General features: G+C 43.6%; 1 protein-coding gene across 1 annotated transcript; it reads left to right on the top strand.

Moving 5' to 3' along the window:
• The first annotated feature begins 654 nt into the window (after nt 1–654).
• Nucleotides 655–5,494, top strand: LOC141005363 (P2Y purinoceptor 14-like). The gene is made up of 3 exons (XM_073477201.1): nt 655–797; nt 992–1,242; nt 4,906–5,494. The coding sequence occupies exons 1-3, from the start codon at nt 672–674 to the stop codon at nt 5,492–5,494; spliced, it is 966 nt and encodes a 321-aa protein (XP_073333302.1). The 5' UTR covers nt 655–671.
• The last annotated feature ends 9,625 nt before the right edge of the window (nt 5,495–15,119 follow it).

The raw sequence follows: 15,119 nt of genomic DNA, 5'->3' as shown, positions 1-15,119 counted from the left end.
ACGTCCAGAAATGGGTCAATACATGATAGAAATGGATGCTTTTGGTATAAACCAAGAAACAGGCTGACATTGTGGACAGCACAGCCAGGAAGGGTTGTCAGTGGTAACTGTGGCCTGTTCATTTGAACTAGACAGGAAGACAAAGTTGTATCTCAACAGCAGTGTGTGAGCATGTGTGTGGTTTTGAATTTATAGAGATGACATGCAGACAGACATGACATCATAACCGCAAGTTATTTTGATGCCATTCTTCCGCTGTATACGCAGTGTAGAAGGAAGCAGTCCAGTGAGCAGTCTCTCTATCAGACCTCCTCAGACACACAGCTAAACACTGCAGGTATTTCATCATCTTTTTTTTTTTTTTTACACTTCTACGGCTTTGAAGACAACATTTTAATATCCAAAAATCTATATCTAAAAATCTAAAGTCTATATTTGACAATTGAGTGGGATGTATGTTAGAGCTGATGGCAATTTGAAACCATCCAGTGGTTCCACTGAGCGTTATATCTTAATCTTTTGGTCATGATCACATGTTATGAAAGATTTATTCTGCTGTTTGGAAAAGCATTTCTGTTGCAGATGGTGTGTTTTGTGTATAAGCTGTTCTGTAATTTGGGTTCATCTTGTTTAGATCAACCAGAAAAATGAGTGACCAAGGATTTTTAGAAATGACTTCATCTGTCAACCAGTCGTCAGTTACAAACCAGACTGCAGTCGACGATTTGACTCGCTGTGATGAGGTCGACACCTCTGCACACCCCTTCTTCATGGCAGTCTACAGTCTGGTGTTTCTGGTGAGTTTTAAAAGTTCTGATGGCTGACTCTGGACTTTGAGGGAAGGAAGTGACTTATGTAAAATATCTTTGCTATTAAATTAAAAAGAAACATAATATCTTCTGTCCATCGGGTTAAATCCTTTGTTCAGCTAAAACTTTTGACTGTAACTGTGGTAAATTGTTGCCATGCTGCTCACCTGGTTTCTGTGCAGGTCGGTGTCTCCCTCAATGGCTTCATCATCAAGTTTTACTTCTGCCGAGCTCAGCGTCAGGCATCCAGCAGCATTAAAGTTTACCTGAAGAACTTGGCAGCCGCTGACTTCCTGCTCTGCCTCTGTCTCCCCATCCGCATCACAAAATACGTTAGCCCCACCCGGCTGGTCTTCTGCAAATTTGGCTTCTCTGCCTTCTTCCTCAACATGTACGCCAGCATCCTGTTCATGGGATACATCGCTGCTAACAGGTAGGCCAGGTTGGCATTGTGTGTAAACAGAGTGACCTGGCTTTGGCCATGATCCTCTTCACTGAAGTTTGTACAAAAACGTTGGGATGCTGCGTAAAACATGAATAAAATATAATGTGTACATTTGCAAATCCTTTTGGGCATAGACTCAATTGAACACAGTGAAAAAAATATTTATTATTTAAAGTTTTACCTCATTTTTTGTAAATACATGCTTATTCTGAATTAAGGACGTTCTACCAGAAATGTACATTTCCACTAAAAAGGTTTTTAATCTAATCTAATATTCTCCTCCAATCAAATCATGTAGTTCAATGACAGACCTTATACAGAGTCTATTAATGTCACTTCCTGTGAGTCATAACCTCAGACTGATTTTAATCAACTGATGTGAATAATAACAACTTTAACTTGTCATTAACTGTGTTTTTTTTTCTCTAAATGACAGTGTTTAGGATATCAAAATTATGATAGCTGTATCTCCAGGTCTTCAAGATTTGTAATTTCCAAAAAGTGTTTTTAAAAAGAAAAAAAAAAATCTGAAAACTAAATGAATGACATATTCTTTAACTCAACAACCCACTGAAATTAACCATCCAATTAGTTTTAGACATTTTTTAATTAAACAAGTTTAATTTAGTGTAACTGTAGCCTGTTCCGTGCTACCGTGAGTCCTCTCAGAAACCACCAAGCACACAGTTCTGGGTTTAAGCCTTTTTTATTGCTCGCACCACCTCGTATACAATACTATGATCAGGGGGAACCCCTGGGAACACCTCGACCATGCCCACCTCGACATACCTCCACCACCCAACTAAGGCCAGGCAGCAATCGCAGCTGTCTTATCTACCTGAGGACGCACCTCCCCCCACCCAAGTGATACCCCAGATACCGTACCTCTCCCCGTCCAACCGCACACTTCTTTGGGTTGGCCGTGAGCCCTGCCTGCCGCAGTGACTTGAGCACGTGGCCACCTGCTGCATATGCTCGGCCCAGCCGCCACTGTGGATGATAACATCATCCAAGTAGGCGGCCGCATATGCAGCATGCGGGCGCAGCACCCAGTCCTCGATATGGTGCTGTGAGGTCTGTGCGTCCTGGCAGGGGGGAGAACACATCAGCGGGTTATCTGTGTTGCCCCTCCCCTGTCAGAATGCACAACCTCATAGTCGACGTCGCCCACCCGCCGTGTGACCATGAAGGGTCCCTGCCACTTGGCGAGTAATTTGGAACTGGATGACAGGAATAATACAAGCACTTTATCTCCCGGAGCAAATTGTCTTAATCTAGTTCCTCTGTTGTACAGGCACTGTTGACGCTCCTGGGCCTTAAGCAAATTCTCCCGTGATAGCTGCCCTAGTGTGTGGAGTTTTGCTCTAAGGTCCAGGACATACTGGACTTCATTTTTACTCGGGCTCGGCCCTTCCTCCCAGCTTTCCTTAACCAGGTCCAGAGCCGCCCGCGGTGTCCTGCCAAACAGCAGTTCAAAGGGAGAAAATCCCGTGGAGGCCTGGGGTACCTCCTGCATTGCAAACAACAGAGGATCTCGCCACCTATCCCAATTGCAGTCGTCCTCGTGCACAAACTTACGGATCATGGACTTCAAAGTTTTATTGAGACGCTCGACGAGACCGTCGGTCTGCGGGTGATATACACTAGTCCGAATTGACTTGATGCCCAATAACCCATAAAGTTCCCGTAGTGTACGTGACATAAACGAGGTGCCCTGGTCAGTTAGGATCTCTTTCGGGATCCCAACTCGGGAGATGACCTGAAATAGTGCCTGTGCCACACTCTTTGCAGAGATAGTGTGCAGGGGCACTGCTTCGGGAAATCGTGTTGCGTAGTCCACGAGGACTAACACAAAACGATACCCCTGTGCGCACCGGTGAAACGGCCCGATGAGGTCCATACCAATCTGCTCAAATGGGACCTCCATGTGAGGTAATGGCGCAAAGGCGCTCTTGGGATGGCCGGCTGGTTAACCAGATGGCATTCAGGGCAAGATGCACACCAACGGTGTACATCTCCCCGAATGCCGGTCCAATAGAATCGGTCCGTTATCCGGTCTAGTGTTTTGTCACCCCCCCATGTGCCCAGCCATTGGGTTATAATGAGCCACCTAGAAAAACAGTTTCCCGGTGGCTTTTTGGCACCAGCAACTGGGTAATTTATTTTCCTGTCTGAGTGTCGCGACTAATCAATGAAAAGTCTGGATATGTCTGCATGGCGTCAGGGCGCACCAAATGACCATCAATTTATCACTTGGTCCAAGACAAAGCGTAGAGTATCATCACGAGACTGTTCGAGTGGAAAATCTTCCATGGATTGTAGCAAGGGAACCTGCGGAGCCTCCTGCGAAGGCCCCGTCGGTTCCTCCTCCCCATCTGCAGCGTCGGACAACCTCGCATCACCACTGAGCACCGCACACATATCCCATGTCCCTACCGGTCATGAATACACCCCCACACATTGCCCCACTAACTTATTAAACCCAGGCCAATCCGTGCCCAAAATTAGGGGGTGCACCAGGCAGGAGCCAACTGCAGCCTTAACACTATGCTTTTTCCCTCCATGTCTAATTTCCACTGGCACCACAGGGTAGCTGTGAACATCCCCATGTACACACCTAATATCCACCAAGGATGCCTCCACCAAAGCCCTGGGTTGAACCAGGTTCAGGTGGATCAGGTCCGGACCGGGGGAGGGTGTAGGAGGGCCAGCGACCTGGATCACCTGGCCGACCTCCATAAGCGGGCACTCCCAACCCTTGCGGTTGACCGCGAGGTGATCCTCCACGAGGTCAACTGCATCCGCCAGGTCCGGCGGTCGGTGGCACCGCACCCACTCTGACGTCCCCGTCGGGAGTCCCTCCACAAACTGCTCCAGCACGAGCTGCTTGAGGATCCGCTCCTCCCAAGCCGACTCCCCCGGCTGCAGCCACCTGGTAGCGGCGTCCTTCAGCTGCTGGGCAAACACGAAGGGATGGCCAGCAGACCCCAACGGGATGGTCTGGACACCAATGTCTTTGGCTCGCAGCTGTCTCTCTGGGCTATGCAGAGGCAGGCAAAGTGTCTGCAGTGAAGGCTGACCCTCCATACACACCCAGCTAAAACAACTCGGTTTATACCAAGGCAGCATTTGCCACCGGGCTGCTCATGGAGGTGCAACCTGCCCTTCGGACATCCAGCCCATCTGCTCTGTCAAACCCTAGGTCGTCCTAGCTTGCATGATGCCCTGGATGAACAGTCATTTTTAAGTTGTTCAAATAAATTTTGCGGCCGCTCATGCTGCTCCTCCATAAATGCCGCCCTGGGTGGCTGCCCATATTGCCTATATGAGGAACCGCCCCTGGCTATAATGGTAATGAAAAGGACACTGTTGCTATTTTTAAATATCCTGAGACACCATATTACTGCCCAACCCTAATAATGGGTTTGTCAACATACAGAAAATAAAAAAACCTAATGGATTGTAAAGTAGCATTTTTTTTTAGAGAAGAGAAAAAGTGCTATCATGACTGCACCGAGCATATCATGTACTTAAATTCTCATCAAACTTCCATTTGAGAGGAGCAGCAGGTAAACTTTAAACTGCTGAACTTTAAACTGTGACTGTAATTTATTAAAGTTATGCGCTGACGCCTGCTCCTCCTCGCTCCAGGTATCTGAAGATCGTCCATGGAACTGCAGCACCTCACATCCTGCAGACGGTGAGGGCTGCCCATATCATCTCCACTGTCACCTGGGTTTTCCTCCTGGCCCTGATGAGCACCTACATCATCATGTTTTTCCACAGCCTAAAACACTTGACCTCTGTCCGTATAAGCTGTAAAGCCCTTCACAGTGACCAGCTTGCTGTGCTCTACAAAATCATAGACACTTTCTCCACTGTCAAGTTCCTGTTTGTCCTTGTCTCCTTGATCTTCTTCTATTATAACACCTCACGCAGGGTGTCAGAGGCGCGGAAGAGGCAGCCGACATCCTCCAGCTCCAAGAAGCTTGAAAAGTCGCACAGAAACATGTTGGTGTTGGTCTGTGTCTTCTGCTTTTGCTTTGTCCCCTTCCACTTGTTTCGCCTCTCCGACATATTCCTTTGGAAGAATTGTTCTATGAGGATGGTTTCTTATTACCTGATGGAGGTGACCGTCATGATTTCAACTCTCAACGTCTGCCTGGACCCGCTCATCTACTTCATCTTCTGCAAGTCGTTCAGGGCCCAGGTTAGCCGGAGAGTGGTGGCTAGAAACTGATAATGACTGTACATAAAATGCACATTAAAGGGGCTCTGTGCAGCTTTGTGTTGTGCTGGGAGCCAGTCGTTTATGTTAGCGGACTCCAGTCCTAAATGTTAGTTCTGTTAGTGGAGCAGAGAGAGGCACTGAGACAAAACACTCGAGAACGTGCATAAAGTCAATACTTTGGACTGTCGTGGAAATCTGACCCGAGTCTTTCACAAAGAAATCTACAGTCCAGCAGCATTCAACAACTTCAACAAAACATCCACAGACTTGTACAGTCAACTGAGCAAGACGCAGAAAGTGTCATTTTTCACGTCACGTTACAATCTGCTCACATGTGACCAGTAAAAAAGTGATTGATACATGTAAATTGATACAAATCGTTACACAGGGCCCCTTTAACTGCTTTTTGTGTAACAATTATCATAAAGAGCTGAAAGTATGATTGCACATTATGTAATAATTGCAAATATGATCAAATATTTACTAACAAAATAGTGATGTAGAACAAAATCTGCCCTTTGTAGAAGCATGGATGTATTACTGGGACCTGGATATGGCGGTGCAGCTCAGCGTTGCCTACAATTTTGCCCAGTGGCCACTCCCAGTTTTCCCCAAAGATCACCATTATAAAAGATATGTCTGTAAAATGGCAAACATGGTCAATTATGACTCTTTCTGCTTTGGTCATTGGCCATTTGGTCCAATAAAATTTAGAAAGTCTAGAAGAGCCACAAGATTAAATCATTTAATGTCTATTCAAGTTAGCTGGTCGCTAAACAAGAAGTTTGAGACTTTACAAGTTTAGAGACTTTCAGCCGAAGTCGCTCTATGGGCCCCACGACGAAGATTGGGGTATTTTTTACTGAGCAGCTTTCATAGGAGTATTCAGATTTTAATTGCTAGATCCATGGGCCCACTAAATATGTGCAGTCGGGTTTCCCCCATGTAACAAGTTAAAACTCTGCCCATAGACTTTACATTATGATGATGATACAGATTTTTAAATTCATTTTCACAGCTCAAGGAAAATGTGAAACCTCCATGGATCTAAAATTCATAACAGAAATAGTCATAACTGAACTTGTTTGCATTTCAAGGTGTCCTGTTAACAGTTTTACAAGCGTCATTTTATAAATGCGCTCCATGAAGAAAATGGTTTTCAGGCTGCAAGACTGTGAGCGGCCACTGGGCAAAACCGTAAGAAAGGATGAGTTGTGCTGCCATATCCGGGTGTATAATACATACATGGTATTTGGTCACAAAGTTTTCATTACGATCCATCCAAAAATATTTTGAGAGATGTCACCAGAACCTTTGTAGTGTCAGAGTCACGATGGAGACAGAAGAGAAATCAGGGGATCACAGAAGTCATTGGAACTCATCGTCTAAGAACCAGCAATGTCAAATGTGCTGATCCATCGAGTAGATGTTGAGATATTTCACTGTGTAAGGGGAAACACTGACCTTCAGGTGGTAGTACAGGAACGGTTTGAACTAATGTCTGAACAAAACTTCATGGTCCAGCAGTTGTTGAAACTTTTCGGTCTGGATCACACGTGGTGGACCACCTGACTAACACATATTATCTAATATTATGCTGTACCAGTGTAATTGTTTTCTGAAATTGGCTCATTGTAAGCTGACGCTCTGTTCTTGAACACACCCAGAGACTCGATACTTCTGCCTCTTCCAGTCATCACCTTTTGTATATTTTGGTGTTTGTGCGAGTATAGAAGCTGAGCTGCCTGCCCTCTCCTCCTCCTCCTTCTGATCTCCACACCAGAGGAGCAGAGTCAGTCGCTGCTCGTCTTTAAGAGCACAGTAATTGTTGGCTCAACTCAAACATGGAGAGGAAATCAAACCTGGTGCCTCCTGAACGATGGCACAAAGAAAAGGCCAACGACAGTCAATCTTTATCCATTCTCATATATATCTCTGCTTTTCTCTCTGTGTCTGTCTGTATTTCCTGTTATCTCAATCTCTGTGACAGCTTGTGATGGTTAATCGGTTCAAAGGAAGAGAAGAGACGCAGAGAGAGGTGTAGACCATTGTTTTTCTGCCCGGTTTTGTTCCTGTCGACATATAATCCATGTTAATAAATGGCTCTTGAGGTCATCACACTGTAGCCGGAGGGATAATAGGAGAGATAGAGAGGAAAGCAGAAAATAGGTTTCAGTGTGAGTGAGTGAGCGAGCGAGCTTTGAACAGGGTGTATACCTCACCGTTAACCTTGTTTATATTTTGTGTATATTTTTAGATATTGTGGATTTTCGGATACCTGTTTATATTTGGGTTTCCTACTTCCTACTGGAACTGCTGCACAACAATTTCCCTCTGGATGATTAAAGCTCTATCTTATCTTAAGCTGATATATTTGTCGCCAAAAGTATGTAGACACCTGAACATTTCACCCGTATGTCCGAAGACTATCAGTGCTAATCTGATGCCAACAGCCTCCGCTCTTCGAAAGATGCCGTTCCACCATATTAAGGAACCTGGCTGCAGAGATTTTCACTCATTCGGCCAAAAGAGCATTAGTGAGGTCGAGCGCTGATGTTGGGTGATAAGGCCCCGCTCGCAAATTGGTGTTCCAGTTCATCCCCGAGCTGTTGGAAGTGGGGTTGAGGTCAGGCTGAGTTCTTCCACAACAAACTTGAAAAATCACTTCTTCATGGACCTGGTTTTGTGTGTGGGCTCAGAGTCACGTTGTAAATATTTGTATGTAGAATATGAAAAATAGAAAGTCTATGTTAACCCCTGCTGTGCTGTTAATTCAGTCACCCTGCTTAAAACATTTAAAAGATTACTTTTTGTTTTAAACTTTATATTATTTTCTTTCATTTGCTTTTGCATTGAACAAAACTGTCACACAACAGAAAAAGAAATAAAAAAAGATTTCAACCAGCTCCCTGTGATGGCCTTTTTGCATGTGAGTTAAAGAATTTTGAGGAGATGGATGTTCTTCTTTGGTATTATGTATCTGGGTACCAGACCGAGGTACACAATCCGAGGATCCGTCTCTTCAAGAGTCTGAATCACAACGTCCCAGAATGTGTGTATTTTTATACATGACCATGGAAATATGTGAGTGATCGGGACTAGTCTGAACACATTGCTGCTGTGGGTGTACCTTGATTACTTTACATTACATTTGGATTACCTCAGCACCAAACACAAAAATAAAATGCAAAATAAAGACGAGAGAAAATAAGATGACTTTTATTTAATCTTAATAACCACTGTGTTTCATATACATTGATCTTGGGCTGTTTTTTATGTTTTGACCAGAAGAGCTTAATCCCCCCAGATTAATAATCTTATTTAATGATTGGTCGACCCATTGAATTGAATAATTTTACTTTTACCTGTAATTTCTGTGCATTTATTTGCTGAAAATAATTTTTGATACTTCAGTATATTTAATTTCAGATACTTTAACTCAAGTAATATTTGTATGGGTGACTTTCCCTTTAAACAAAGTAATATTCTAACATGATATCTTTAAAGTTATGGAAAAAAAGATGTAATTAGATTACAGATGCAATTAGTAAAAAAGGGGATTACTAACAGGATTACACAAGTGTGTGTTCTTTTGGCCATACTGTAAACTGCAGTATATTATATTATTATATAACTAATTACTTATTTTTTTTTATAATTTTCCTTTTTCTGACCAAACTAAAGCATCACGTTATTTTAAAAGATCTCTGTCTTGTGCAAGTTTGTGTCTCAGGTGTCTAAATGTGTACTTGTGTGTGCCACACTCCCAAAATAAAACACTCAAGGTCAGAGTGTGTCACACGGACCATATGTTCAATTTTTTTGGGTTCTCCTTCTTCTTCTGTGCCAAACACCGAGGGCTGGAAGCGGCCGACATGTTGTGCACTCGGTTCGTGTGGTTGTGAATGAGCGGCTATTTTTGTTAACACGCAAACCAACACAGATGAGCTCACATTAACAGATGTTATCAATGAAACAATGAGAGAAACCCACAGCGCTGCAGCGTTCCTCTGCACCACTGGATGGCACTGCTCCTCCTCCCTCGCCACCCAGTCCTTCCTTCACCACTCCCTCCCTCCCTCCTTCCCTCCATGCACTCCTTTTCTCTCTCGCCCTTTCCCTGCGTCTCCTCATCTTGTGTAGGAGGAAGATTAGAATCGCCAGAGAGCACAACGAGGATTACCAGATCGATATCGGAGACAATCTCTTTCTCCCATCTCTTTTACATGGTCTATCCCTCCATTTCTCTCTCCTCTCTGCCTGTGCCACTCACTCGCTCTTTGTGGTTAATTTGTGTTTTCACCCTCTGCCCTTCAAGTCCCTCACTCCTTCTGGGTATGTAAGAGAACCGAGAGAGAGGAAGGATGGAGGGGGGATGGACAGATAAGCAGACAGACCTGCACAAATAAGGAAAAGACAGATACAGCTGAGATGAGAGATTCTGATTCCTTTCACTCAGATGCTATTGATTCGCCATGACCTGCATGCACACACAGCCATAATATGCAGTGCTGTTAATTCATCACACAAACACCGGCTAAGCTGAGGCTCCGGGAGAGATGGCATAACCCATTTCATACACGGACACAGATTCATAGCTGAGTGGCGATGATAAAAACACCTAGAGGTGTTTTTCTGTCCTTTCAGACATACTGAGGCCTGAGGAGGAGAGGAGAGGAGAGGAGAGGAGAGGAGAGGAGAGGAGAGGAGAGGAGAGGAGAGGAGAGGAGAGGAGAGGAGGACACAGACAAAAATAAACACACACAGGTGCACAGATCCATACCAGTTTAAAATAACAAGTGGAACCAAGGAGCCTTGTTTGTCCAGTTCACGGGTACACACAGAGGTGGTAAATGAAATCCTAGAAAAAGAAGATTAGTCAATAAACTCAGGTAAACACTTATAGATATAGTGGTGTGTGTGTGTGTGTGTGTGCGCGCGCGTGCGTGCACGCATGTGCGTGTGTGTGTGTGTGTGCTTGAGACAGGGGGGTAGAGAGCGACTCATCTTTTATGTATGAGTGTTTGTTTAGCTGCACTTGCAGCTGTGCCTGGGTTACTTCCCATCTCAGTCACACACAACTGACTAATAAACCCTCTCGCCACGTTTAAACACACCATGAGACACACTCACAGTTAACACTGTCTGAATGTCACTATGTTTACTGTACATTAAGCACAAACAATCCCTTCAGAAACACAAAGAAAAGCGTGAAATTTGGCGAGTCTTGATTTATAAAAACATGAAATATTTTCATTATGTTTGGTGTGGCTGGGAGTTTTTTCGCCTGAATGGTCTTGCACTTGTTTGCTTGTTTGTTTTTATATGGGTTTTTGTGAGTAAACAGAGTCTGTATGAGTGTGTGTGTGTGTGTCTGCAAGCGTGTGTGTGTAAGCGTGTGTGTGTGTGTGTGTGTGCTTGGCCGCCTCCTGGTACAGAGTTCTTTCTGGGACAGTGTGCATCACAATCATCTGTTCCTGACCAAACACCCATTTCCTGTGTCCAACTGAGATACAAGCTGGCCACACGGGCATGCACGCACACACACACACACACACACACACACACACACACACACATGCACACACACTTCCTTCCTCTCTTACATAATCAGTAAAGTAAAGTCTGCCAAAACTCATGGTCGTATCGGCGAATCCAAATATGAAAAAGACTAATGGGAATAGCACACACTCATACACACACATCAAACATGACTTTACAGATGTGTGTGTGTGTGTGTGTGTGAATCTCATTGATATGCGTGAGTGGAGGCGTGTTATTGGTTCCTACGGGCTCGTTTGGGGCTAATTAGAGAGAGTAATGAGATAAGAGCAGTGGGAGAGGGAGGCGATGCTCTGATGGATGTGAGGAGGGGGACGGCATCTCAATGAAGGGAGACTCTGAGGGAGGGAGAGAGATCAAATTAGAGGATGAAAGGGAACAAGAGGGAAGGTAGAGAGGATGCAGAGAATCAATAATGTGGGCTAAAAGGGAAGCTCGGCGTCCGGGGGTAAATGCTCACGACAAAGTAGATCAACTCGACTCCGCAGCAGACGTGTTCACTTAAACTTCAGTCATGTGCATAATCATTATCAATTATTTATTTTCGAGCCCGTCCCCACTACTTAACACTTGGAGCCATATGGTGAGCTCCTCCGAGTCTGTCTGTTAGGATCAGATCAGTCATGAAATGTATGTAAAGAAAAAACTTAAAAGGCATCAATTCAGAGGGAACGGGGTGTCATTTTGTGGCATCTTAAAAACAGCATGAGAAAGATGGAGGGTTTCTGGGGTATTGGCAAATGGCCTACCCTTAAAAAAATGTACAGAAAAGAGATCATAAGTCAACATTTAAAATTTCAAAAGACAAAACAATAAAAGCTCAATATATGTTAGCGAAGTACATTTCTTCAAAACCACAGACAAGTTCAAAATCGACATCTTTTATGTTGCAACTTTACGTTTGTTTGGGTTATATTTTCTGTTCCTCTCTTTTCATAACGCTGTGCTGATGCTCTGGTTAGATTTAGGCACAAAAACCACTTGGTTAGGGTTAGGAAACTCATGGTTTGGTTTAAAAAACCTGTTTTGGCTGCAACAAAAACATCTGGAGGTGGTTTGACTTCCCGTGAAAAACGTTCACTTGCTCGGAGCTTGAGGTGCTTCATTTGCAAGATTGGGTACATTACTCAGGAAGAGTAATACGTTACTCTTTAGTTATTATTCCATTGAAAAATAATAAAATCTTTTACTTATTATGTGGTTTCAAAAGCAATTAGTGACATTGCTCTTTTTATTACTATATTGCTTTAACATAGGTAAACTTACCCAGCGACAATCTTCTTCGGATCTCGTCCTCTTCTCGTCTCTCCACAACTGTGTCCTGCTCTGAAATCCAGTTGCTGTTGTTTAGCTGGAGTGTGTTCTGCCTCACTGGCAGTAAACATCTCATTTTGCCTCAGTAGCACTGGTTCCACATTGCTGTGCTGCCGTATCAGATGTTTCAGTAATTTACATGTTGCATTTTTCACAGTTGAAAGTGTTTTGCTGTTTGCGCAAAAGTTCCCAACAGACCACAGTGTCGCTTTGTATGTGTGTGTGCTTTGTCTTTTGATTTTAACTGCCCAATTATGTGACGACCAACCTGCTCATACTGATCATGTGACAATTCACCCGCCTGCAGTCTGTCATGTGACTGTCTAGACCAATCATGTTACTACTCACCTGTCTTTACTGATTGTGTGGTTATCTGCCAACCTATAAATGAGTCCAAAGTGGCCATTTTGTACTCCCCTGATGAAGGCCTTAATGGCTGAAATGCAAAGTCAGGTTTTACTGATGTTATGATTCAGCAGCCATGATTAATTAAAGGCTACTCGTCCTCCCTCCTTCAGCTTTTTATCCGATGTGACCTGCCCTGCTCTGCCACATGTATATGTCATTGTACAACAGCCTACCTTGGACAGAAAAATGAATCACGTCCTGGCAACACAGTATAGCTGTGTTACTTATATAGTAACTGTGATGTTATTACTGAGTTTAAAATTGTTTTCACGGCTGGGGTGTTTATCACAGCACAACACTCGTCACCCTGGGCCACATGGGCATCCTCCTCCCTGAAGCCTTGCATAACAACAAGGGAATAAGGGGAGTACCAGCACTAATTTTTTCCACTTCAAGCAGTAAACATCACTGAGCCAAAGATTTTCAGCTGCAAAATTTAGAACTAGTAATGTGACAGTTGTCTGAGTTGTGGGATGTGGGAGAACTACAAATTGAGTCTGTCAAGATTTTGTTAAAATGGACCCAAACACAATACACTCAGAGGCAGGCAGGTAACAGAACAAAACTCGAGCTGTAAGGCAACCAAAGCAGTCAAAATCCAGAACGAACGGCAGGCAAAAAGGCTGACAACAAAACAGAAGTAATCCGCAGGCAAAAAACTAAAGTACAAGCCAGTATAACACGGGGAGCAGAGCCACGGGTTGGAAACAGATGAACCAGCAAAGAGAGAGGTGGAAACACAGGGAGGGATTAACTAATGGAACACAGGTGAGCAGGAAAAAGGGCGGGGAAACAGACAAAGACAGGAAGCGGAAAGTAAAACATGACACACGAGGATAAACTTTCAACACGAAACAGGAAATCACAAAACTAAAACGCAGGATCTTGACAGTTTCCAAGAAGATCATATGAAAATGTACACACTGCAGTGTGGATCTGCTTTGCATCCATTTGTAGAGTCTTATAAGCCCACGCAGGCTGAACATTTGTATGCAAGACACAAGAATAAGACTTCTACATCATCATCAGTCATCTGAAAAGACAATCCTGCTGTCTGCATTACGTTTATGTTTCCCTTGTGTGTCTACAGAGCAGTGTAGTTTGTTTTATGTATGCATAACGTTGACACTGTCATTTAGGTTTTATTGCATTTAAAATTCATGCTTTGCTTACACAGCACTTAATCTTGGATTTAACTTTCATCCCGATGGACTAAGACGCCCCTAATGTGGCTCCACATATTTGAGGTGATGTCTTTTAATTTATTTCTCTTTTTTTGATTGATTAGGTTTATTTCATTGTAACAGAAGAGCGCAAAAAAAATCAACCTGAGAACCTTTTCAAAAGATGTTTTTCTTTTGATAGTGACTTCTGTATATTGAGAGAACTGCAGTATAATAAACCCGGCTTTTATATTTACCTGCATTAAGGTTCAAAGGTTTTCACAAGCAGATGTTTGATTTGAATAAAAAATGGTCTTTGGAGGAGGTCCAGATGTTGAACCTGACCAACAACTACAGAGCAGTGACAAACATGAATAAATTGAATGAATAAGCTGTAAAACATAAGAAAAACCCACAGGGGGTCACTTTTCTCTTTTGCATTCATGGTGAGAAGGGAAACCATTCACATCAGCCTCTGATTAGTCGTTCTGAGTGCACAAAAAAACTTCAAAAGTGTCTCCTGTTGTCAAACTGACCTTCATCGGTCTCTGAGTCTGATTTCAGTCCCAGTTCAGTGTCCAGCAGTGTTCACTCTCTAACGATAGCTAGCTACAGCCAAGGATAGTTAGCAAAGAGCAGCAGTTGTTGGTTATTCTGGTGATTTGCTGCCCACTGTGTTTTTGGAGTTACCTTTGATTTCCGGCCATATTCTACAAATTAACACACGTTTGCAGGATGCATGCTGACGTGTTAATGTATCTAGTATCTACTCATTCTGTCATATTTCTAGTTTTCTCTTTCCAACTTCGACCTTCCTGTTTTACACACTAAATGGTAAATGCACTACATTTACATAGAGCTTTTAGCCAAAGCACTTCACAGTTTGCCTCTAATTCACCCAATCACACACTCACATACACACATGCAGTAAATAGTAAACGTATGGTTAATGGACTTGCATTTATATTGTGCTTTTCTGGTGTAAAGACCACTCAAAGCAGTGTACAATACTTGTCACAGTCACCCATCCACAAGCACATTCATACACTGATGGCAGATGCAAAGAGCTGCACAACATATCTCCGACATTGCTCAGTCGTTCTCACACTCACACGCCAATGGAAACGGGAGCTATTTGGGGTTCAGTATCTTGCTCAAAGATACGTCGACACACAGCTGGGGCACAA

The sequence above is a fragment of the Pagrus major genome, chromosome 1, assembly GCF_040436345.1.
Source record: "Pagrus major chromosome 1, Pma_NU_1.0".
Lineage (NCBI taxonomy): Eukaryota > Metazoa > Chordata > Actinopteri > Spariformes > Sparidae > Pagrus > Pagrus major.
The sequence above is the reverse complement of the archived record's forward strand: the minus strand, read 5'-3'. Positions and strand labels throughout refer to the sequence as shown.